This window comes from Schistosoma mansoni, chromosome 1 (genome assembly GCF_000237925.1).
Source record: "Schistosoma mansoni strain Puerto Rico chromosome 1, complete genome".
NCBI lineage: Eukaryota > Metazoa > Platyhelminthes > Trematoda > Strigeidida > Schistosomatidae > Schistosoma > Schistosoma mansoni.
This window is the reverse complement of record NC_031495.1, coordinates 27742741-27770489: the sequence shown is the minus strand read 5'-3', so window position 1 is coordinate 27770489 and position 27749 is coordinate 27742741. Positions and strand designations below refer to the sequence as shown.

The window sequence follows — 27749 nt, the reverse complement described above, 5'->3', positions numbered from 1 at the left end:
ATATTATCGTTTACCATATAATAGATATGAAACAGCTGTGAAAATCAGCCCATACTCACTGCTGAAGTGAATTGGATTAAATGAAAACAGAATGTTAGAGTAGCATCATGTTTTGGTTATGTATGAAGATGGTAGTTTACTAGCTTCTAAACGATGGGTACTTTAATAACGGGTATGTACACGAACTCTCCTCTTGATTTATGCATACTGTATTGGGAAAGCATGAAAATGGGATTTTTCTGTAACAGAGAAACAAAAATAAAGACGATGAACTTCGTGCTGTTGAATTCACTCAAGTTTATGCACTTGTAACACAGGAAGTTAACTATATAAAGGTAATAAAATCCATACACCAAGAATCAAATATAACAAGTATTATCATGATAGCTGTGTGTTGAGCGCTCATAAGAGGAAAAATGTACAACTTCCCAGGCATACCATATTTGTTTTCAAACGACTAACTTATCAACAGACGAATGTCTAAGCTAAAACAAACATCCATGAATCACCAGTTACATCTAGTATATCAAGGGAAGATAAAATCAGGAGCTACTTGGATTTTCTCTGCACTGAAGTGAACGAGGAGAAAATAGCCCTTTCGTACTTAGATGGTATTCCGTCAATCAGACAAAAACATTCTGACAGGGTGTTCTTTGTGCTAGATGATTGAAATTTTTGGAAAAGACCATAGTTTGTGAATGAACCATTCAGACTTAAGATGGTGAGTCCCGGATTTTGGAGTAAAAATCACTCACTCGTACGGCTGAATGGCATTATACCTCATGGTAGTTTATGATAAAAAACTCTAAACCTCCATCCTGATTTCTCACCACCATCTATAACCCTAGTAGGGTAGTGAATTCTATCAAGATCATTTTGGCGTCGCTCAAAGGTCAACCATAGATTATAGTCTAACAAGTATACTCTCACAATTCTTAAAGTTACGCATTTGTCTATGATGTGTCTCTAGTTTGTACACTAACCAGGTACTAAGAGTTGAGGTGACTGCAGTACTAGCTTATTCATCTATTTCAGTGTTCTTTGAAGAATGAATTGACACGCTTCGAAAACTTATCAGCCGCGTATTTCGTTTCGGAGTTAAACGATTCAAGTTTGGAACATTATGATATGGTTCTCACTGACCCCGTGAACATGAATTAACGTTCTTTTGTTCTTTTGTCTAGTTTCTAAACTCTGATGATTCCAAGTACTGTGGGAAATGTCTAATTTATAAACAGTAGTGCAAGACAAATATGAATTATTCTTACACAATAAGGACCCAAAGATTATTGATAAAAGTACTTTAACTTGGGTACTTTATTACCCTCATTAAGGTGTTTATAAGTTGAAAAAGTTGCGGTGACAAACAAGAACACTGGTAGTAGAATAATGACTGAAAGTGCTATTTATTGGGTCAAAACCATGTGCATTATAAAACCAACTGACACCGAACAACACCAATTACTATCGTATTCGAGTTATATATCTTTTTTAAACAGATTTATATATTTGTATATCGCTTGTTTTGACAGTATTATTACAAAAGTGCTATTACGATAAAATCTTAAAGCAAGTTGGCTATAAAGAAACAAATAAGTCGAATGTTCTGTTCATAATTATCAAGGCATTCAAATAAGTTACAGCATGTGGATCTTTTATATAATCGATTGAGTTATCGGAAATTGATGGAATGAATATCCTTTAACCTGATTTCCAAACATATGTACCAGAGTATTGAAAACCTGCTTTTTTACACAAAATATCTGCTTCTTTCGGTCCATTACGACTGAAATAGAAATATGGAAATGAATTAATGGACATTCGGTTTACGGATATAAATAGTAATTTTCATATGTGTACTTGCTTTTCTTTTAATTATAAATCGTCCGGCACTATTCATTACAGATTTTAAGTGCCAAGTCTACTCAGATGTTAATAGATGTGGTTGAAATTACAGATTCAGTCCGATTTATGATGCAATAAAACAAGCCGAACAATATTCCGTGGCTTCCGTAACTGACGGTACATAAGTGTTATGACTATTGAGTACTTAAATGATTTATTCTTATTACGAAACCCGAAAATCCGATGACGCGTAGTTAAAACATAAAGAGTGCTTATATGAATTTAATATGACCCCGGAAATAATTTAATACATGAATATATCAATTTTTATATGATTTACTTATAGTCAGATTTGTATAACTTAAACTGAGTAATATCCAATATCAATTAGTCAGTAACTTACTATGTGAGGACATATTTACAGTATCATACAATTAACCCTTTATAATCAACATATAGAGCTAATGGACTCCTTCTCAAGATGTGATTACATGGTATAAACGATTGACCAGAATCGGTTTCATTTGTCATTAACACTCTAATCGATTTAGTCACTGAACATTATATCAATAGCAACTCTGTTAAAGATGTTCTTGGGTTTATTTCAGTACTGATCTAAATCTAATAACTAAAAACTCGAGGTATTAGATAAATATTTAACCCTGATTTCGTTTTTTCAGTAGTGTACACCATTTATTCTGTAAACTGAAGATTTTTCAGAATTGTTGTGAGTACGTAGCCGTTGAGTTGATAAGGGCGGTAATTAAGTTAATAGACATTTTCTAACATAAACAAGACTAGTAGGCAATGGATTTAGGCTTATATCTTATTTTGACTGTCATGCACACATTCTAATTTAATTTCCGGAGAGAACATTTATTTTCAAAAGTATTCCAGAAATCTTTTTTTAGCTAAACATGGATACATGTAATAGCTATGGTTAGTGTCTTTTAAATAAATATTTGACAGCTGATAGGATAAGTCTATTCCATCCATCTAAACGGATCTACCATCCGTTATGGAAAGATAATTAACTGTTTATATACTAGTGTGAACACATTTATAGAAGTATCCTTTTAGATTCGGTAAGCGAAAAAGTATTTTAGTTTTTAAGCACGATGCTTCTACAACAAGCAAAGTTTCAAACACAAACGTATGACGCTCTGATGAATCTAGACTGAATCCATTAATAAGTACTTGATTGAGATAGCCAGTTCAACTTATGAACTATTAATGAAAGTTCCAAAACAGTAAGTGAATCTAACCATAATTTGTTAAATGAAAAGAAAAATGTATTTCAATTACCTCCCATAAATGTATGGATATGGTTTGACTTTATTGTCTTCCAAGTATTTTAATACTGGTGTTAAAATACGCCAAGCTTCGTGTAGTTCATCCGAACGCACAAAATTTGTCTGAACTCCACAGAATACATCGAGAATCAATCGTTCATAAGCGTCAGGTAGTTTTATGGCCTGAAAATATTTAAAAATACATTAATAGAAGAGAAAATGGAACTATACTTTATATCGATGAGCATAAGTTAAGTCTAATTCAGTTTCTTCTGTTTGAAATTTCATACCAGGAGATTTCACATTCAATTTAATATAAACTGCTTCGTCCGGTTGTACACGTATAACTAATTCATTACGCGGTAGACCTTCTTTTGAACCGAAAAGATGAATATGAGGTTCTTTAAATTGAACTCTGACTTCTGCTTTACGTTCATTTAGTGCTGCATACCAAAAATTTGAAAAAAAAACAGATGTAAAGGCAAAACAAAACGTTTACAAATTATAATCTAAAAAATATAAAGGTATTTTTATAATAGTCAGGTAATTTAGTATACTTATCATTTTATTAAATAATGTGCTTCCCAGAAAATAACGACACTAGTAATGAATATATCTGAAAAATAAGAATCATTTAAGAAACATCATGATACTTCCATGGAATAGCAGTAACCCGAAATTCTATCCATGAACGACACTGAAACTCCAACAGTATTGTCCATTAAATTTATGAGTTCTGGATGCTGACTCATGAATAAAAAGTGATAATTCTCTCATCTTTTTTCTGCTGATTAACCGAAGTAAACTAACTAACGTCTAATATGAGACAATCGCTATTTTGATAATTAAAGAAAGGTGTATACTCGGTACAACACTGATCGGAAGATGAATTTCCATACCATTCACCATATTTAGTAATATTTATTAAATTTCTGTTAAGAAGACGGTCGACTGAAGTACGGTATGACTCTTGTGCTGAGATTAAATCACTGTCTAGCTGTTCAAATACATGAGAACGTATCGAAATTCACGGTGATGACACATACTGTCTGATAGTCTCAAACATTGAACTGTTCACCATATTTATTAAATTCTTAAGCTTAATATCGAAAAGCAAAACACTGAAAGTTTTTTGTCTTTCATTTTGTGATCATATCCCATAACCAGAATAGCATTACTGAATAGACAGTTTTGGTAGCCATATTTGTCTTAAGTTTTCTCGAAAAGTCGCATTAATATCAAAGATTGAAGTTTTAACAGAGTATTTTGTATTCTAAATAAAAGTTCTATGACATCTAAAATGTCTATAACATAGTGAGAAGAATGTTTCATATCCACTATGGTGGATTTTGTTTTTTTTTTACAGATAAACATATTGTTAGTGAAGATCTATTAATCAAAGCTACTTTAGAACTCGTAAACACAAATGTACGTGAAATGTCCTTAGGTTTTTGGTATAGCATATAGATAATGGTATTTTAAGTCTGCAGGACTCTATCCATATACATTACACTAAATAATCATTAAATATAACAGGAAGTAGATTTCCTTCAATCGTCAATTAATGTTATGGTATGATATATTTTTTGGAGAACATAATTTACCATAATAGTTTAAATGCAAACTTATTACAAGTATGTAATCATTAAAAAAAGTTGAGATTTAGCATCATTATTTACATCATTAAAGCAAAAAGGGTACAAATTAAAAACATAAAGAAACATGTATAAACCATTAAGCAAGTAGTTTACATTACATGTTTACTTCATATAAATGCAGATAAGATCACAAGCTGGCGTAAAAGATGTGTGTGTGTGTATATATACTTTTAAAACGTGTTCGACCTCAATCAGTAAGGCTTATATTGTTATTTCCAAATCTATCAAAGATAACTAAAAGGTTGAATAAGTTCCATATTTTGTCGTTTTATTTTCCAAATGTTACACCAGTTAAACGAATTGATTGGAAAATTGCTGGAGAATTTTGATAGTACACATTTTTCTAACAAACTCAATCAAGAATAAGTAAATGAAAGGGTGAGAATACACAAACAACATGTTAACAAACCTTTCCCTGCCCGGAGAATAAATGGAACACCTTTCCAACGATCACTTTTCACATATAACACAGCACATACATAAGTAGGTGTTATGGAATCTGAAATTGTTCAGAAAATTCAAAAAATAGAAACTCATCATTTGGCTGTACAATAATGCTTAGTTGATATCAAATTTACGATTATCGGTTATATATAATTAATATATATATATATATATATATATATATATATATACATAATTAATATTTTACAAACTTTATAGTAATCACAGTGAAAATATATCCACATATAGTACAGTGAAGTATTTTCGGAAATTCCTGAACTGAAACAACGGAAAATGAGAATATTGCAAATAAATAAGATCATCAACTGATACAAATAGATTCATGCAGATATTAGAAATGTAATCTTATTGCTTTTCATAATACCCCGAATTACTTAGTGTTCTTTTAAAAATAATTTTGCCATATATGTAACTTAAGATCGGACCACATTCGTTAAATATTTTGTACGTTATGCATGACATGTTTAGTTACCTAAAATAATTGGCCAGTTGCTTAGCAGTTCAGTTATTGAAAGAATTTTTCAATTAGGATTAGAGGGTTGGTTGTATGAACAAATTAAATACTTGGTTACATTAACTGCCCCGATATTTCACCTATTCATTGTGTTATTACAATCCATCTTATAATACTGGCCATCTACATTATACCATATCTGTTAAATTCCAAACAAAAACGACTTAAACTGTAGAGCTGAGTGACGCAGGTTCGAACCTGATAGGGAGCATCAGTCCCCCTAAGATTGAAGGTACGCCTTGTTGACAGGTAAAGTAGTAAGTAAACCAGGTCCACAGTTTTTTAATCACTACTTCCAACTAACTAACATCAAGTTCATATTTTTAATAAAGTAACTCATGAAGTAACCATAACAACGACCACACTCATTCAGACCTACTGAAGTTCTTAGTCTTAATGAGTGAATCATGATTCGCAGCTTAAAAAACTTGTGTTGTGTACGTCTTTAGTTTGATGGCTTTACAATATACAACTGGTATTTCTTGAGCAATTAATTACAAGTGAATATTACCATATTTAGTGACAGAAGTGATCATGTTATATACTTTTGGTGAATAACAGAGCGAATAACAGTTGAGTATATAATCTGCATGATTGATTTAGCACACTAAGCATGTATTGTTTGAGTTGAAGTTCTTTAGATAACCAGAATGCATTATCAAACCAAACAATGATCATGAAACTCTTAGAATCAAAAGTAATCAAATGAAGACAACACTCCAGCACACACACACAAACACAGCATAAAATGTTTGAATATCTCATTGTTAGTAATCAAAATTTTGTTTTTTATTATTTAAACACATAAATATTGGTACAAGAAAGCACCAGATACATATGCGCCTCACAAATCTCATTCGATTTGTGTGAGGGCTGTGATACTGCCCAGGTGCCCAGACTGAAGCAGGTGGTTTTCTTAGGGGCCCATACCGGGAGCTTTTGACCTAAAGGTCTAGTCCACAAGACAGTGGAGCATCGTAAGGAGATGCAGTCCCATGGTAGCCGGTGACCAACAGTTGGTTCATACGCCATTCGTTCCATCAGGATACTGGAGCCCATGTGCACCATTGGTTTGGAATCAGGGTTTTCCAACTCCCCTAGGTGGACTCGCCTTGTCTACCAACCCGGCTAAAGCGCCGGACATTCGCTTTTCGTCCTCTCACTTTTGTGAACAACACCCCCGCCACGAGAAGGCAGTGAGTAGGACTTCCCTGGCAGAGGCTATATATTCGCTGGCCATATAAGAGCATTTCGAGAGGGAGATCGGACTCTCCCCACTCTCGGCCGTACCAGGGCATTTGGGGGCTAGTAATCAAAAGGTAACTACTAATAAATATTCATTAATAAGAATAGGTGATTACTCACATACTCAACACAAAGTACTTTTGATAAGTAAAGTTCAAGATTTGTGTCAAAGTAAGACCAAAAAACAAACGTCATTTTAAGTTGCCTAAAATTGTAGTAAAGTATTGAGAAGTTTCATCATGAGAAGAGTACACTCTCCAAATACTCCAAATTTGAATAGAAATGCATGTTCTTGCTAAATGCAGACTAATTTTGTGAAAACAAGAAAATGACTGAACAAAAAGATTGCTTCTCAGAAACTTCTTTCTCAAAGCTGTACAATCGAGTATATACGTGTGTTTTTAATGGTTAATTGAACATAGTAACAAAATGAAGTGTATAAAAAGTTGTTGCGTAACAAAGTGATTCGAGATTCCGATTATCAAATGAAGAAATTTTTCTTTTAGACGAGATTATTTACTTAGACTGTACATTCGTATTTATAGTTGTGTGGTAAATTTACCATACAACTTATAGGAGATAGCAAAATTATTACTTGCATATCCTTTATACAAATAAAAATTGTTGATTATCAGCTTTAATTATTCATTTACAAGACTAGCCATGAGCCAACATCCTAGTAACGATCTAAATGAGATCTTATGGTCATTTGATTCTTCTATCCGTAGATTGTCTCGTTGAATGTATTTGTAGACTTGTCAAGGTCAGTTGTTGAAATTTCACAAGAACGCTGATTGCATCACATTTGTGAGTCATGAGACCCTTCAGAAAACCACACCAATTATATGAAGTTAATCAAAAACACATACATTATTCGAATACTAATAAACAAATCTCGCAGTTATTGAAAACTGTAAAAAGGTTTTAGATTGAAAAATGAGAAAAAGTTGGACTACCTTTAGGAACTGACGGATCATCTGTGTAAGATAACGAAGCAGGTGGATTTGTTGCATTTGGATCTGCAACGTATTGTCCAATTACAATGTCGTCTATTGTTAAAGGTTCAATGCTTCGAAGCACACGAACCTGCAAAGAATACGATAAAGGTCAAAAGTATGTATTGTTAAAACACTTCACTGTTTTCTACATCCACATACACACACTACAATCATAACATAATTTCACATGTTTTTATGTTTAATATAATCTTGTTAATAACTAAACACGAACGAACTATAAAAATAATTTACAGTTTATAAATTAAACGGTATAAAGCTTTAGTTTAGAATTTGACATAATTAAATCACGAAATATTGTTAGCATACGTAAAAACTATAGTGATGATCATATACTTACAAAATGATCAGATATTTTAGGCGCAGTTACGAGCATACGTCGATATCATCAAACATATTTAATATATATTGAGTGAATGGTCATTGCAACCTAATAACAGCTAACCAGAGAGAGAGAGACAGGTGTTTGTGTATATTACGTCCTCGTTACGAAATAACCACCGTATGGTTTTATGTCAGTAGTTTGACATTTTACTTTGAAGCACGATGAAAATGCTTCCTAGCGATAGAATATCTAACATTTAATTGTTTGCATCGGTTGAGATTATCTAGCCGTATAATTTCAGTTTATTTACTGAGTAATTATCAAAAAACAAAGGAACACCAAAAAACAACACTTTTATTTTAGATTTAGGAGTATTCAGTGGAAGCCACTCATTATATAACGAGAAATAAATAACTACAACTGCATCTTGGAACAAGTAAGTTACAGTTAAACAGCAGGGTGGAAACCAGATGATTCAAATTTCCCGTTTCAGTCACTCCACAATATACAACAACAATATGCTCAACATGGATCTTTATCGAAGTTCTGTTGGGAAGTCGTACCATGTGAAGTTGACGAAATAGGAAATCAGGCAGTAACCCTTTGATAATATTGAGTGCGGGTTGCGCTATATTGTGGATTGACTAATTTTTAATGTATGGACTGTTAAATTTTGTGCCATCAACTGAATGACGTGTTCGTCAAGCGGTCCGAAAGTCACAAGTCCAATCTCATGAGAGAGCACTGTCGACAAGTTTCAAACAAAGGTGATAAATCTACTCTATGTTTTATGATTCATGTTAGAATGACATATTGCTGTTCAAGAAATCGTGACTGTGAATAAAGTTTAAAATCTTATCATTGCGACTAAAAATTCTACTTTTTTTATCGCAAACAGATTTTTCCTACCACTATGGGATTTGAATCGACAACTGCATCTCAGTGCTAATGTCATATGACAACTCAAACTGATGTACGTATGTACGAAGTTTTACGTTGTAACTGACTGACTGAAATAGATATGAAGCAATAGTCGACAAAAAAATTTGACAAATAAAAAATGACGATGAAATTCACTAGTTTGTTTCATCATACACCTGGAATATACAAATATGAAATATTTGATATCTCTGATGTTACAGATGCAAATAAACTAGGATGAATACAATAAAACTTTTATAATGATTATAATACCTAATATTTCACATCTCACGTTTCTTATCGACAAAAAAATACTTCGTATACGATAGAAGTGAAAAGATAAGTACTAATAATTTCGGAACAATAAAACAGCTCATTATCAAATTATGTTATACCGTTTGTTTACATTTTATGCCTATTAATGTAACCATATTTGAATTTTTTTCATTTCGATATAAGTAAAGACAAACAAAAATGCAAATTTAAGTGAGTCTCTGAATACATAACATTATCATATAAACAGAACTATACTAATAAAGTATTTAATTTACTTAAATGAATGTACATATTCACAAATAAGAGACCATAATTAGAATCACTGAGTATTTATCATGTTACTGAAATTGTGCTAAGAAATGATATGTCACAGAGTAGAATTAACAAGACAAAATTCTAAAGAATAGTAGCGATTCACCAATCGTTTTTATTTTATGGTTCAGAGAAAGTTTGTAATTCAGTTAAAATGGCTTACTGGATGTCACACTGTTTTTTCATAGACTGATATTTACTTTTTTAGCTTATAATAAGAATTATTGGCAATACTATAATTTATGGACCAACCAATCAAGTTTAGGATAACAGGTCTTGAATTTTGGCGCGGAATTCATTCATACATTTGATTAAAGAGTATTTTGTCATGTTAACTGATATCAGTTAGTGATGAAAACCCTAAATCTAATTCCTAACTTTAACCATCAACTGTGAATCATAATCCTTATTCTTCACACAGATTTATAACTCATTTAGCCCTAATAATTAGGTGGACATTCTTAAAGCTATATTAGCGTCGCTTAAAGGTCGTCCATAAATTATAGTCTCACCGAATTATCTATAATATGGTTCTATCAAAATGTGCACATGTATAGAAGTATCGAAAGATACCATCAAAGAAGGTTATATATATAGTGAATTAAAATTGTAGCTTTTTATTTGTTGTTCAACAGACCATTTAGAAATGTAAGATTGAAATGAAAATTATAGTTTAGTCAAAGTAAATTATTTTCCTTCATTACTTTTATTTTTTACTATGTACTGGTACCACCCAAAAGTAAACAAATTTTGATTACAGATTATCCTACAAATGAATAGAGTAGTCCCCAAAATGAAAAAAGAAAGCTAATTATAGGGTTTATTACAGTTTACAATTAGTGATCAAGGTATTTTAAATAAAGATTAGATTATACATTACGCTATAGAATATATTTGAAAAAAGAAAAACTAGATTCATATAGATAAAGCAAATTCTAAATGAAAAGTGTTTTTCACTTTTAGAAACAGGCACTGAATTCTCAAATGACATTTTAACATTGGTCAACTGTATTCTAAATTATAAAGTAGAAATATTATCTGAATAAAGGAAAAAACTTAAAAGACAAATTATTTTGATAAAACTAAATTATTAGAAAAATATGCGAAAATTTGAGTTCATAACTAGTGAGTTAGAGACTGGTTTATTAAAGTTAGAGTGATTTTGTAGAAGTTTAGCTAATTTAAAAGTTCCAAGTATTTTTATTACTATCACAAACTAATACCATTTGAAGAATAAATCAAAACGTTCTAAAGAATAAACAAATTGTTATGTGCAGTAGTTCGTTCCATCCTACTTTATGACAGTGAAACATGGCCCCTAGTATTCGATCATAGGTGTCTTCGAGTAATTGCTCGTATATCCTGGGACCACCGAGTACGTAATGCACTTGTTAGGAAACGGGTACTAGGTAAGGATGGCAAATCGATTGATGAAGTAGTGAAACTTCATCAGTTGAGATGGCTAGGACATGTGTTACGTACGCCCAACCACCGTCTGCCCCGAACTGTGATGTTTTATGGAAGAAAGCTAGGGGAGGCCAGACCAAAACGTGGCACAAATCCATGAAGTCACTGACAAGTGGACTGAGCCATGATGGTAGGTGTAGATTACCTGGTTGGGATTCGCGAGATGATAGCAATCGATGGTTAGAGACCCTGAATGACATGGCTCAAAATCGTTTGCAATGGTGCAGGTGCATCCACTCTTTGTGTTCTACCAAATTCTAATTCTCTAAATTCCTCATGGCCCTATCCTTTTTCTCTTTCCAAATTTACTTCACCGTATTATACTCCTTGAATAACATCTTCAAACCCTTATCTTTCACATAATACTTATACTCTTACTACTTCTACCACTATGGGATTTGAATTGACAACTGCATCTCTGTGTTAATGTGGTATGGCAACTCGAACTGATGTACGTACGTACGAAGTTCTACGTTGTGACTGACGGAGTATAGTATTTATTGTCAAAAATTCATGAGCAAGCGGTTAGATTGATTAGAGGTAAGTAGAAAGTATTTTGACGACAATGAAACTGATATAAAAACAGGAGACATTGAATGTCTCTTTAATTGAATGAATCCACGTGCTTTGTAAAGGGGATCGACAAAAAACCTTTCTGTTATTAAAAGTTATTCGAATAACCTACAAATTCTCTCAGTTATATTTCACAGAAATATTCTGAGAAATATTGCTCAAGGAATAAGAAAGACCAGATACATAGTCTATTGTAGAGTATACAAACTACCTACCAATCTGTAAGCATCGATTTTAGTTATATATAAATATAGATACAATGTCAACGAGATTGTAACACCGTGCAAAAACCCATTCCAATAACACTTATTGTTCTTTGGCATTTCTATTTTCCGCTTCCCTTCCGGATCCCAAGTTAGGGCTTGCCTCGTGATGCAGTTTGGTGATTTCCTCAATATATATCCTATCCACTTCCAACGTTTTTTCCTAATTTCCTCTTCAGCTGGAAGATGGTTTGTCCTCTCCCATAAAACGCTGTTGCTGATAGTATCCGGCCAGTAAATGTTGAGTATTTTGCGTAAACAACTGTTTATAAATACTTGCACCTTTCGACGATGGATGTAGTAGTTCTCCACGTTTCAGCTCCGTACAGTAGGACTATCTTGACGTTCGTATTGAAGATTCTCACTTTGAAGTCAGTTGACAGTTGTTTTGAGTTCCATATGTTCTTCGATTGTAGAAATGCTGTCCTTGCTTTTCCAATCCTCGCGTCTATATCTGCATCAGATCCTCCTTGTTCATCAATGATGCTTCCCAGGTACATGAAAGATTCCACATCTTCCAGAGTTTCGCCATCAAGTGTAATTGCGTTGGTGTTCTCCCTGTTGTATTTGAGAATCTTGCTTTTTCCTTTGTGTATGTTGAGGCCTACTGATGCAGGGACTGCTGACTTGATATGCACTAGAAATCAATTTAAACTGAATAAAGCTTTTCAATTTACTCATCGCTTATCATCCAGTTCGTTTCAATGTTTACACATAAGTTGACTGGCAACAGCTGAAAATATCGACATCAATTTTATCAGATCAACTCTTCGTATTCACGAGAAATGTATACAAGAGCTCTTGGCGACTCAACTGGCATCTTACATTTTAAACTATTGTGTAGTACCTTACTCAGAAGGATTTATCATACACAAAATCTCATTTCAGCATAATGTTGCCATTTTCGATTGCTTTCTAGTTCTATGTAGCTATTGTTAACTGCTGACCACATATGACTTTGAACTTTGTTACTAATCATTGTGCAACCTATCGGTTTCACAACAATCTGTTTTAACTTAATTAAAAATATTGTTACTGTGCTAGAGTTTGATTGCATTTTCACTATAATTAACTTTATACGTGTTTCATATTCAAATTTTAAGTGAACTTATATGAAAAAAACCACGTGAGGAATTATTCAATAAATTTCACTATTGATTTTTACTTTCAAGTAAATCAAAGGCTTTATTGAAGTGCGACAAAAACCAACTGTGAACAGTGAAATAAGCACGAAAAATACTTTTGCACCAATTGATCAATTCGTAATAACCAATTAAACGTTATCTAGTTATTAGTGTTGATCCGATTCAAACAGAGTGCATCTTGATGTTAAACCGCTTAGACTAGTAGTCACTCTGAGATAAGATCAATAGGAATGGATTACGAATGAGAAGTGAACAGTATGACGTTAGTTACTACTGAGTGATTAATAAGCGTAAACATTTTGGTGGAATAAGAGGTTACTCATTGCTTGAATAGTTTGGTATTATTATCTCTGACTGTGACACGTGTTCGAGTACCACGGATAAACTCAATATTTTATAGATTATAGATATGCCTAGCTAATGAGTCCCAAATAGCTTGAAGACTACAACATTCAGGACTATCTGTCAATTGCTAAAGACAACTTAACTAATAAAATTCTGTTGAGATTTCTGATTAATCGGTAATATTTGGATTTGCAGTTCAAGACAGAAACTATTGACAATATTATTTTCAAAGGAAATATAGTTAGGGGTTATAGATCAATCCTTCTCAAAATAAATTATGGCAACAATGTCAGTGCCATTCTTTTCGCATCAATATACATATATGAGGCAAAGTTTATAGCAGATCCGTATCAGTAAGAATGTTCGCTGCATTTAATAATTGACCAACTTTGACTAACAATTAAGATCAACGTTTATGGACTGATGTTTTTTAATAGTCCGCTTGAACATTGAGCTAATGATGATCCAAATATTTCCTATACTACATGGGGAAAAGATACAGGTTTTAATTTTCGACAACCCAATAGTTTTATGTGAAATGTATACACCTCTTGCAGACAAATATTAAACGATATTAAAAGCAGAATCAAGGTTTCTAATTATTTGACTTGAAACATGTAACGTTGAACAGTGTGCAGTTTGCTGTTGCATGGTTTGATCTGCAGATTTCGACCAACGAACAGGTCATTTAATATTACCGTTTTCATACTCGTAGTGAGTACAAAGATTTGAGCTATCTTGGGATCTGTATCTCACTAGGAAACTATATGTGACAATCAATAGTAGTTATGCTGCCTTCTTTTAGATTGTATATAGTTGTTGTCATCAGAACTATACTATCTTGCTGGAACTTACGTCGTTACATGGCTATTAGGATAGAAGACAAAGAGACTTGGTATATTTAGCACAGCAACTTAAAAAAATTTTATGATTAAAGCAAATAATTCTTACAACGAGGTAAAGTCATTTAGATAGAGACGAGTCAAATAGGACGAAGGACAGTATTCATTAAATAAAATAGCCTCATCCCTCAATAAGACTTCGTAAAGGAATATTTCATTGCTTAAATATCCTGTCAGACGTACTGAACTACTTCAAAAATACACAATCCAGTCAATATAAGCTTAGTGTATCATAGATATGTGCATACATAACTATAATGTAATAAATAGTGCTTTTCACTAAGTTTCTCACACATATTCTTGTAATATTATTAACATTTTAAGTCTACATTTTGTGAAGTAAAATAGATCATCATTAGTTTGGTTGAAAGGAATTTGCAAAGATTGGTCTAATTTGCAGGTTGTATTGCTTATACTGAACTCAGTCTAGGTACGACTAAATCTCATGGGTCACTGGACAGCAGTTTTATCTTTGTATAGAACTCCTCGTCAGCTCATGTCAATGACCTTGCCAGGGATTGAACCCAGGGCCTTCAGTTCTCGCAATAAACGTCTAACCACTGGAACCATTAGGTCTGCATCCAGTGGTACAATTCTAGCTTTAATCGATTAGTGATAATATAGTACAATGATTGCTCAATGCCACCGGTGACAACGGTTTCGCTTCTTAGTTTTTAATTGTAGTCCAACTGAGATTAATCGGTAATAAATACAACCCTACAAATTTAGTATTAAATTAAGCATCAATATCGGTAGTAATAACATCAAGATGAAATTTCAAACAAAGATGATTACAATATACCTTCTCATCACGTATATCATCTGCATTAACTGAAACAGGTTTTTCCATTGCTACTAATGAAAGAATCTGAATAAGGTGATTTTGAACGACATCGCTAGCGATGGAAATAGTAAGAAAAAAGTAGAAAGATGTATTCACGATGATATATGTTGTCTATTTAAATGAATAAATACAATGAAATGCAATATTTTAAAATTAACAAATCATTTGAAAATGTAAATGTTCCCCTTAATGCATAGAAACCCCCAAATGCCCTAGTACGGCCGAGGGTGGGGAGAGTCCGCTTTTCTCAAATGGCCACAAGTATATAGCCACTTCCAGGGAAGTCCTATTCACTGCCATCTCGTGGCATTACTGTTGTTCACGAAATTGATAGAACTAAAAGCGAATGTCTAGGGCCTTAACCGGGTCAGTAGATACGGAGGACTTACCTAGGGGGGTTGGAAAACCCTGATTTAAAACCAATGGTGCAAATGGTCTTCAGTATCCTGAAGGAACAAAAGGCGTACAGACCAGTTGTTTGTCACCGGCCAACATGGGACCACATCTCCTAAAGTTATTCCACTGTCTTATGAATGAGAACTCTAGGTCAAAGGCTCCGGGTATGACCCCCTAAGAGAACCACCTGTTTCGGTTTGGGCACATGGGCAATATCGCAGCCCTCACAAAAATCAATGATAACTGCTACTGGTCTCATTGTTATTGTGTGGCGTATATGTATTTGTTATATCTAGAGCCTTGATTCTTAATATGCCGCGAACTACTAGACTACTTGAACGATAGAACCCGCAACGTCGCAAAAAGAGAGAAGACAAAGACTGGTAAGTAGGAAGCTTATTCCCCAAATCAGTGTCAAAATATAGTACAGAAATCTCGTGTATTTATAGTTTTTTGGCTGAATGTAAATCATCATTTCGGTCAACCAATAGGCACATAGGGGTCATGCTAATCCATCCAATGGGGAAGCTACACGTCGACATTCTAGAACATTCCCCTAGCCGTGATTGGATGGAATGTCTGTGGCTCTTCCTGGACTTCTTAAGGCTTCCTAGAGTCTACCGACGAGCCGTCCTTACAGTATTTGATACCCCCTTGTACCAATGTTTATGTGTTCAAGTAAATAAATAGAAACAATGTTAAATATATGATGTCACGAATGGAATTGCATTTGATAATATTATGTAACGTCCTAATTAATCGGTAGACTTCGATATCATTTAAAAATGAACAAAGTGTTATTTGAGAATTCTTTTATCAACTTACATGAATTATTTACATTGAAAGTGAATTTATAATGACAGAGTATACCGAACTACTGGATATAAATTTTACCAAGTTCAAATCTAACAATATCATTAATAATTAATGATTGAGAAAACGACATGAAGTGACTTAAAACTAATGTGATATATGATACACTATTCATTGGTTATTTTGCTTCAATTCATTGAACATTGGTATTAAAATACACTTCTCATTATTTGATGTTACTCGTTTGATTTTTTAAGTTTTTTTCTACAGTTTAGACTGTCACCTATTACTGGTATCATTATTTCGATTCTTTTGATCCTCTTAGAATCAATTCATCCTAATAACATTGATTTGAAGTGCACCCCGTTTGAATTGAGCTAGATCTAGCATTTTCTCATGTCTGTCAGCGAATACAACTAACAGATAATTACGTAAATCATTCCTAACAAATCCAAAATTTCTTGGCATCTACCACCAAAATCTTTTTGGTTCGATCAAGCAACTTTCATAAATTGAATGGGAACGGGTCTTTTTCATTTAAATAGGGACACTTTAGATGACTGTCTTTTTAGTTAATTACTTCAAGCACTTGAATCTTGTGAATGTGTTATTGTTTCGAATTATAATATTACCCATCCATTCATCCAAACAGTCAGCTTGTTCATATAAACATATACACTTCACAGTTTTGTCATTGAAGCTCCACTTTTACTCCGAGTAACCGACATATTAGTTCATGTTTACTGTCAGTAGTCAGACGATAATTTTCGTGAATTTGCTGAGAATGTGAATTAGCTTAAGTTCAATACAACTTATTCAATAACGACTTCATAGTACATCATAAACTTAAAGATGAATAGAGTTTATCATTGAAGGTGTACTCTACCGATGATGAACACAAAAATACTACTGTTCGTACCAGCATTGATTTTATTAGTTATTCAACTGACTTCAATTTATGATCGCAATTGTTGTAAAAATAACCGATATGTGAAAATTATGATGTCAAACGATGATCCCGAGATAATTCTATTCACAAACTTACAACAGCTGCAGAATCATTGAAAACCAAGGATAACCGATTAATTGTTTTGTCTCAACCTGGGACTCGTCAGCAGTGCGTATCCACAACCCTATACATATAGTCGAACCCATGAAATACAGAAGTAACATTGTGCACGATATAACCAAAGCCAAAAATTGAACAAATCTCCACTGAACCAACCAAATATCTTTACTGCATAACAATGAGCTGTCATTCGTACTCTCGTAATTTGACACGTTTAAATACATTGTTTTAAAGCAGGATGGAATTTCTACCTACCGAATAATTCCAAATTGATCAAAATATCCACCACGTCCTTCGGTTCCGAATGGTTCTTTAAATGATATTGTAATATTATCAATATTTTCACGATTCCACAGTGGACTGAAGACCTGATTACAGAATCTGAAAAGTGATTATTTTTTTGCAAAAAAAGCAAATTGAATCAAGCAAGGAAAATGTTTTGCACAATAAACATAGTGATTGCAACCGGTTAAATCGAAATCTTACTGGAAAATTATCGAGAAGTACCTTAACAACTAAGTTAACCCAAGTAACTTATTGAACACTGAAAACATTACTTCACCCTTTTTGTAGTTATGCTGATGGCTTCTGTGACGAAAATCATTGTTTAACCAATCGCACAACTTTCTGATTCATCCCAATAGCTGCTTACAATTGTCCGTTCGTTTTATTGTTTTTTTATTTAGCAACCTTTAACAGCCTTTCTTGTAAATTTACTTCATATGAATTTAACTATTTCTCTCTTGTCTCATATCTCCTAAAATGGTTTGTCTTCACTTTAAGTGAATGACAGGATGAAAGTCATTTTAGGAAGATGGGGTAGTGCTAGACCAGGGAATAGGAGACACGTTCTTCTATGAAAGTCAAACAATTTACGAGACGTCTAAAAACTCAACGGCAGGTGAGAGTTTACAAAAGAGGCATGCTGTTGGAGGAAGTGGGTTATGCATTTAGCCTACTAGTCGTTATCTTGATCAGGTCGGACAAATGTAAAAATACCCATGAATTGTGTACAGTACCATTTGACTTTGAAAATCAAAGCTCCTAGATCAATTTTCAATCTTTTCATCTTCTTAGCAATTGAACTAAGTGATTAGAAAGAGTGTGTATGTCGTAACTGGATCGAACCTACGGATTATACAACATATTTTCTAGTAAGAGACTTATGTTTAGATTTCATTTATTCTAGGTATATTTTGTAAAACTTGTTTTTAAATTGGGCAAGTTTGTCACGGAAATATTTTTAACGAATAATTGTCGATGATAAACAGTAGAACAAATATTTATTAAGAGTTTTGAGAAGGTTATTCATATAGATTATAATACAAATATGCAACCGTTTAAACATGAGACATTAATAAATAAACTTGTCCATATATTCTAAACATTAAATGTTTTGACCGCACAGAAAAGTTTTATGTAATAAATTTGTTAAGTTTCAACGATATGAACTATGCATGTGTAATTAAACTGAATACAGAATACAGATAATAAAGCATTGGTTTAGATAGTTTTTATCAATTTTAATCATTATTGAGACTTGAAAAAAATCCAACAATATAATAGAATGTGAATAAACAACTACCTGGTTTATTAGCTAGACACTCTATTAAATGATTCCCATAAATCAAACGCATTCTAACAATATTGTAATGTTTACTTCATTGATTGAGTTTCACGATATAGGTATCTATTGCATTAATTAGTGGTATATTTTAGTATTTATATACATATAATATAGAGTGATGATTTATTGACATCGACAGAATTCGATTGAAAACAAATTCTGACTTCATATTTGTGTTGATCGAATTTGCTTCAGATTTACAAGATACGTTGATATAAGGTATATAATTTTCATATTGTTATGTTAGCTCTTAAGATATATTTCAATAAAATCTCTTTACCGATTAAAAATAAACGGGTGCAAATAAGTATATGTCAGAATTTTTTGAATTATTTTACACTCCAGATTAATTTTTCTTCTTTTGGATAACCGTACAACTGGCAAAATGTGTTACCATTATTGCTCATTCATTTACGATCCCAAAAAATAATCAACATACAGGGGAGTTAATGATAATATAAAGTACTATAGGAAGGACTTTACCGTAAAATTAATAGATTTTGAACCATTTCTTTGCCCAAATAATGATCGATTCGATAAATCTGTTCTTCTGTAAACAGTTTAGTTAATTCACAATTCAATTCATTGAATGACTCTAAATCTCGTCCAAACGGTTTTTCAATGATCAATCGAGTCCACGTATCAGGGCTACGAAAATTATACCAACATAAAATGAATATTCATGAAAATCACAAGTTTCAGTGTTTCAATATATTCGTTGTCGGTTACTTTCTAAATAAAAAGTGAATATTGACACAGGATACTTTGATAACCTGATCAAGATGAAGATAGTATTTTTTTTAAAAAGACTCAGAGAACAGTCATAATGTCATATCCTTTGTACAAAAACTGTATTCTGGGATCATAACGATCAAAGGATGAGAGTGAAGTTTATTAAAAGAAACGAAAACATATGAACCACTGTCTTTTAGCAGTTAACTACGTTTTAAAAGTGCAGTCTGTTATAAACTGTTACGTAATGATTAGGTATAAGGACAAAGAGAACGACAAACAACACAAAAATACTCCGAGAGAACCATAAAAATATTTTGAGAAAAAGAACAGATGATAGGTTTAAAGAGAAAACCGATGCTACCTCTACAAAAAATGAGGCATATTCACTGATTCTTTATGGTAATTATTTTACAAAACAGAAAACAAAGCAACCTGAACTACTAAATTAACCAATAAAAATAAGTATAATACCAAGCGTCATTTTGTCATTTACGAGTATAACGTAATACAAAGAGGTGTAAAAAAGAAATTTACTAAATGAATTAAATATAAATTTATCAATAATTAAATTAGCTAACGGGTCCCTCACAACGGTTCACCCTACATAACTTACACAACTAATTCGGAGTAAGATATGTACACTTAGGAAAAGTATTATTGTAGTAGACAAAATACATCAATCAATGAAACTAGTTGGCTACAAAAAAATTAAAATTATCAAGTAACCTCAAAATGTAATTGCCAAGATTCAAAGTGCTGTTGTGTCTTTGTGCTACAGCGTACCAGTAATCCAGATAATCTATGAGTATTGTGTCATTTCAGGATTATGATTTACTTGGAACGAACATTAAGAACGGAATTTAAGATTTCACGCGTAAGTTAGAAATTCGATCTAGACTCTTAAAAGTGCATAAAATTCGGAGTGTGGTATCGAAATGGAGTTCAGTGGAGCATATATATCTGGTGTCCCCCTTGTACCAATATTTATGTGTTTAAATAAATAAATAAATTCAGTTTAAAGTGCCACTTATTGTAAGATATTTTACAGTTGCTTAAAATAAAGAGTCTTGTTCTTCTGAAACAGACAAATTTTTCACCATCGACACACATCATAGTGACTGGGTGATGCAGTTAACTGAAGCACAGATATTAATCGCCGATGTCAGCAGAAAAAATCAGTTGAACATTTTTATTATCCATTGTTGTTATTGATAGGATATGACTATAATGACTTCTAAAATGCCAGAGTATTATACATTAATATATATACTTGAGCATTTTATTAGCAAAACCAATGATAATTTGCTACACGATAATCTATTAATGATCATTTTCGATGTTGCGAACTCTCGGAACTTCTAGCTGAAATATTAAAAAGTTGATGTCAACATGCTTAAATACACATTTCTCCTAAACTTGATGTCATAGAAGAGTTTTCCGTGATCTGATTAGACGAAATTTCAACAATTAATATCGATGAATACAGTGTCAGCCCATAGATGAACGCAATAATATAATGTGATCGAGTGATGGCTACTCACGAGACCGTATAATTGACTTAGGCCCCTGAGTAACTAGAAATCAGAAACAATACCACTAGCTACATGAATAGTTTCATCAGATAACCAGATAATAAGTTTGTGTACAACATATGAGTACAAAATAAACATGACAAAACATTTCAGCCGATTAGAGGAAATAAGCTTGTAGGTCATTCGATTAAGGCTTGACTGTCAGACCTATTTGGAGGTATCGTTTTATTTTCTGAAAGACCAATGTATTTAAAGTGTTTTAGGATCAAAAGTTATTTGGGAAACACATCTTCAGACTCTTGTCCCTTAGCCAAAAATCTAAGTTTAGAAACTGAATCATTCATAATGGGATCAATTCAGGATGTAATCACAAGATATATAAATAAAATTTAATAATAACCTCAATTTATAAGTTTTTTCATGAAACAAAATGCAAACAATGTGTTAAGGCCTAGTTGGTTTTGGAATGGTAACATTCTGACTAAATATGACATTAGAAAGATAATGTTAATTATTAATGAATTGGGCTTTCGACGATCATATGAATACAGTAACTTCGATTGTTGGAAATACGAAATTCAGATTAATAACAGTTTAGTATAAAAATCAAATGTGAACTTATTTCATAGTCATATCGATGAACGGAATAAATTGAAAGCCAAACTACCATTAACATGAAAATATCATTCAACAGAGCTTCAAATAGTAATTTGAAGGGTCATTAATACAATTTGATCATAAAATAATCTGTTTGTTCATTTATTTTAAAAGTTAATAATTATTCTTGTACACATACACTGTTTGTAGAAGAAAAAAAGACCGCAGAACAACTCAACGGATAATAGTTACTTCGAGAATTATAACTGAGTGAAATATTGCTTACTTTTTGTTAGTACAATATTCTTTGATAGATGACGAAACAGGTTTATAAACTGATGGTGGTATAGCATAATAAAATATGCGATTAACAGCTTGTCCCCACTTAGATTCTATAAACTCATTTAATAATTCAAATGTTTTGGGATTCGTGTAGTCTCCTCTCATGTAAAAATTACAGTTCCAAAATTCTTCATATTTTTGACATGGATGTGATGAGAGCTAATAGGAACCAAATGAAAGTTGTTTATGAAGTAGAGTACTATGAAAAACTAATTAATTGAGTTGAAACGACAATGTGTATAATAAATGTTGTGGATTGAAAAAATATTCTAATTCACTGAGAATTTAAGAAAGAATAAGATCTATCTAGTTCCTTTTTTTCACATTTTTTAAAGGAACTTAAAATGATCCATTCCCACAAAAAATATTTTACAAATGAATCCATTAATATTGATCAATGATTCACATGTTACAAGCTAACACGTAGGACGTACTCATTTTTAGGTAGGAATTGAAAACTTCCACCTTTTCTTATTTTGCGGATATGAAAATGTCATAGTGATGTGCCAGGTAAGGTATAATGTGAAAAAATATTTACCCCCAAACAACAAGAAACCATTAGTCTCAATAGCTAAATACACAAGTGAACGACAAACCAAGGGATACATCTTAGTGTTGACTAACCATACTACCTAACTATTGTAAAAGAAGTGAGACGAGTTTGGAATAAAACTGAATGGCTTACAGCCAAATAACAAAGACTGTCCATTTAAAAAAAGCTCCGGAGAATTTATCAATAATTTATGTGATGAACAGAGTTGAAAGTATCGTAACATTAGGAAGAACTAGAAAAGTATGGCCAGTATATATACTTTTAAGCTAAAGATTAAACAGGAAAGTCTAATACACCATTCAGTAATCTATGTAGAATCTAGCATGAATGTGGGTGGGTCCAAGTTGCCACATCTCACGTCAATGAGATGAGAAGTATAGAGTGGGGAAAAAACCGATATATAAATATGGAAAATATAAATCAAAGTCGCAATTACGGAGCGACCTCATATTTCAGAAAGATGTTGCAATGAGTTTTAGTAGAACATAGAACAGAAGATACTAGCTTCGGTACACCAACCTCAATAAGTAACACTTAATAGATAGAAAAAATTACATACCTAAATTTAGGTGAATTAAACCCTGGAGCTTGATAGTTATTTCAAAAATTTGGGTGGAAGTAAAAGTCATGATATTCTTGTATTAAATTAACGTGAAATACGCTCAGAATGATGTGCAGCATGTGACTTAAGTACAACTCTGGGTATTTTTCATGTACGTGACTTAATTCTGGTTAACAATCAAAATGGGTGTACATTCAATATATAATGAGTGTATTTCCTATTAGGGTCGTCGTCGTGTTTCGGGGTTAATACATTCTTATTTATGCCAGTATTGATGTTCTCAGTTCGCGTAGTGAGAATTGAAGGGTTTCCTCACCCTATAATATATTATAAATAGACGTTCTAGTATTTCTTACAGAAGCTCCGATGATCACAAGAACATGAACATGACTTTTATCTTCCTCCAAAGACAACTTAACAATGTTCAAGAATTCTTCACATTCGCATTCGTTTACTTCTGACATTTCTTAATAACCTGGTAAAAATTCGAACATGCTTTATTTATTATCAAAGTACAATAGGGGATTATTTACAATAATTAAAATTCTGTTATGAAAATCTCAGTTATTTATAAACGGTGTAAAATACAAAGTCCGTTCAACATATTTGAATTTTAGAGTGAGTATGGAAGAGAGGGTATTAATATGTCAATGACCGTGGAATTTAATGTGAGGTTGCAAACAAGGACAATAAAATATTGGTTAATTTAAATGTTCTGCCAGATATACACTAGATTCTACGTTGACTATGACTGAATGGTATACTTTGCCAATAAACATTTTATACACATATATAAGGCTCTTAAAAAGGAATACCGATCTATGTCACCAGACAAACTAAAAGGACATCTCAGTATTCTAAATTGGTCAACCAAAATGTCAGAACACAATGACATTGCTCACATGGACAACCAGCCTTTCGTGGATTGACACTAGTGTATCTGCTTCTAGGATGTTCAAAAATACTGTTGCATTCAGATAAATAACGTTGCTTCTTGGGTTTTGATGCAAGTAATCTACAATATTTTCGATCATCTGCCTAAACAACTCCAAATGATATCTCGTTAACAAACACCAAAACAACCTATGGTAAAAGAATTGTGACCTCTTTTTACGATATGCACAAAATCTTGAGCGAAAGTGACAACAACAGAAATATCTGGAACATGAAAGAACAGTGCTTAAAGAGCAATGTCGAAAGCTGAGTTTCATTGATGAAAAATCCAGTGATACAAGCTCAAGTCACTGAGATTACAGTAACTTGTATACGGTAATATATGCAATGTTATTCACATATGAACATTACCAAAACAAACTTCTGATGTTTTGACTTCCTAAGTATATAGATAATAATTCTGACATTCCAATTAGGAATTCAGAACCTTTCAAAAAGGAGTGGTTAATCTGGGATCACTAAGAATGAATAACGAAGGAATCCCCTGTGTATTATGACAATTCGCAGCTACACAAACAATAAAAAACTGAGAATTTCATAAAACAACATGAGCTAAGATAATGAAACTTGATAAGTTATTTTAAGCAGCTTAAGATTTCTTGCACTCAGATTAATGGAGTCTATTCACTACGCTCTGGTTTAGACAGGCTCAAATGACCTTATCGTGCAAAATCCATGTAATTGGTGATTAGAGACTAGTTTTGGTGAATTAAAATTATTAAATTTATCCGTATTTAAACTACTGTAATTTGTTATTCTGTAGATATCTAGAGAATAACAAATATTTGTTACTTGGATTATAAATATTACATTATTTACAGTGTTTACATATGACATATGCCCCCATAAAAGGTGCGGAACACCACAAAATAAAAAATTGCTACATATATTTCAAAAACATATTTAACATAACACTTAACTAATATTTACTTGGTTTTACCAGTAACAAAATAAAATATGTCCCAGTAAAATTGGTCATTCTAAATCTATAAGTGTGAAACTGGCTTTGATAAATATAAACCTCAGCTGTAGAATATGGAGAATGATAAAACATGTCAATAAGTAACCGCAGAAACACAACCTTACAAACCTACTACGGGAAAAGGTAGAACGAAATGCGCTCCGATTTCGTAGGTCAAACAAAAATTCAAATGATTCAAATGGTTGTGAACCGAATAAAACACATTTTCACCTAATCATCTTTCGTATCTAGTTGGAGTGGGCAACTGATGTCTCCAAGTGAGAAACTAGGTGCATTCAATGATAAAAAGAGGAATATTAGTAAACTGTAGCAAAATATCCCAGTGTGTCCGTAAGGATAGGTCAAACTTCCTCTTGAATGACTCCTGAAAAGCCTCTTGCATTGAACTGGCAGTGACTTACAGATTTCAATCACTCAGCACCAGCTGAGAACTGATTAACTGACTAAGGGGTATCAGTAGTAGGGGTATATACTCATTTCAGACAGTTTTGCTATTAGCTAACTCAACCATATATACCCTGAACAGTCCCAAAAAAGAAGAAGGACAGCCATCCCTTGATAGTCCGGGATATTCGAAGTTTAATAAGATGTAAGAAGAAATGTTGGACCGTTGTCATCAGTCTTGGCACAGCAAATACGACGGAACGCTACAGGTCGGTAGGAAATTAATTTATAATTACAACCCAGGAAGCAAAGAAAAATATGAAGAGCAGTTGGCTCAATTTATAATCCGTTACCCTAAGAGACTATTCTCGTACAGAAATCACAGAACAAGGAATCAGCATCAGATTCTCAACCTAGTTACGGAAATGAGTGGATGTGAAATGATGGAGGATGGCCAGAAAAAGCAGAGGCTGTGGCAAAGTATATTGGGTCAAGTTTCGCTCAGAAACTTCTTTTAGATGATGAGCTTTACTCAATAACAGTGTCAATGAGCCGTCTGCTCACTATGGACTTCGATCGAGACGTTGTACTTAAGGTCCATAGCTTTCAGTAACGGAAAATTCAACAGGACCGGGTGAACCACATCAGAAAATCTTGAGACAAACTGTTCAATAGATCGCAGCCCAGTTGATTGCAATATTCAATATGTTACTTGGTTAACATGAGTAGCCTATGGACTGAAAGGATGCAACTGGTACTGCAATACATAAAACAGGACCAAGACAACTTCCATCAATCTGCGGACCTGCCAGCCTTTCCAATGTCGTAGTTAAAATGCTGGGAAGAATAATTAAGAAGACAATAATGACATTCGTGGAAACCAACAACTGGTTAAACAGTGAACAACATGGTTTCAGGAAAGGTTTGTCTTGCACAACAAACCTTATTGCAAGGGAGCGATGGATTGAGGCTCCAAACAATGGGAAATCAGTGGATGTTTTCTACGTAGACTTCAGGAAAGCATTTATAAGGTGGCAACAAATAAACTACTCTTGAAGCTGCAAAATGTAAGCATTGTCATGTTTCTGCAAAAATGGCTTAAGGATTTCCTGGTAAGTCGTGGACAGAAAGTAAATGCAGATTCCAGTTGCTCTTCCTACGGACCAATACTTAGTTGATTATCGCAACGCTCTGTCTTGAGTCCTTTACTTTTTATGCTGTATGTAAATGAACTCCCAAGCATAGTTGAATTTCTAATGTTATTATACGTTGATAATGTAAAACTTTTGGCGAGAAGTAACAGAAGACGCATATGCGTGCCCAATTCAGACAGACCTAAATATTCTGATTAGCCGGTTCAAAAGATGGTCGACGCCTGTCAACGTGGTAAATTGAGTCTACATGCACTTTGGGGATGCAAATATAAGTAGGTACAGCACTGGGGAAGTACCTGTACCCATGGTCCAGTCTCACTAGGATCTCTAGGTGACATTGAGTCATAATCTTAAGACCACGACCCACTGCCGGGAGGATGCAGCTGAGGCGCTCATAACCCTATACGCTTCAAGACGGACACTTACCAAGTTAGATATTACTATGTCCATTACAGTATACACAATCTTAGTGAGATCCAAACCCGAAAACTGCGTTGACGCTGCACGTCCCTGTTTAAAAGGTGACTCGGACATCCTGGAAGAAGTACATAGAGAGGCTACCCGTGCAATTTTTGAATTCTGGAGTTTACCATACACAGAGTGGCTTGAAAAGCTAGACCTCTTTCACGTGTGCTATCTCA

The 27749-nt window shown here is 33.2% G+C and overlaps 1 protein-coding gene and 1 non-coding gene across 2 annotated transcripts; both read right to left on the bottom strand.

Annotated features, from left to right (window-relative positions):
* Positions 1-1387: 1387 nt before the first annotated feature.
* On the bottom strand, positions 1388-22624 carry Smp_052810 (glucose-6-phosphate 1-dehydrogenase; the record flags this gene model as incomplete). Its single annotated transcript, XM_018793912.1, has 9 exons — positions 1388-1786; positions 3151-3320; positions 3369-3580; positions 5205-5294; positions 7976-8105; positions 15367-15460; positions 17942-18067; positions 19797-19961; positions 22464-22624. The coding sequence occupies 9 exons, from the start codon at positions 22622-22624 to the stop codon at positions 1702-1704; spliced, it is 1233 nt and encodes a 410-aa protein (XP_018648377.1). The 3' UTR covers positions 1388-1701.
* On the bottom strand, positions 15069-15140 carry Smp_tRNA_01631_Pseudo_CGA.1.1. The gene has a single exon. It is a non-coding gene (tRNA).
* Positions 22625-27749: the final 5125 nt, after the last annotated feature.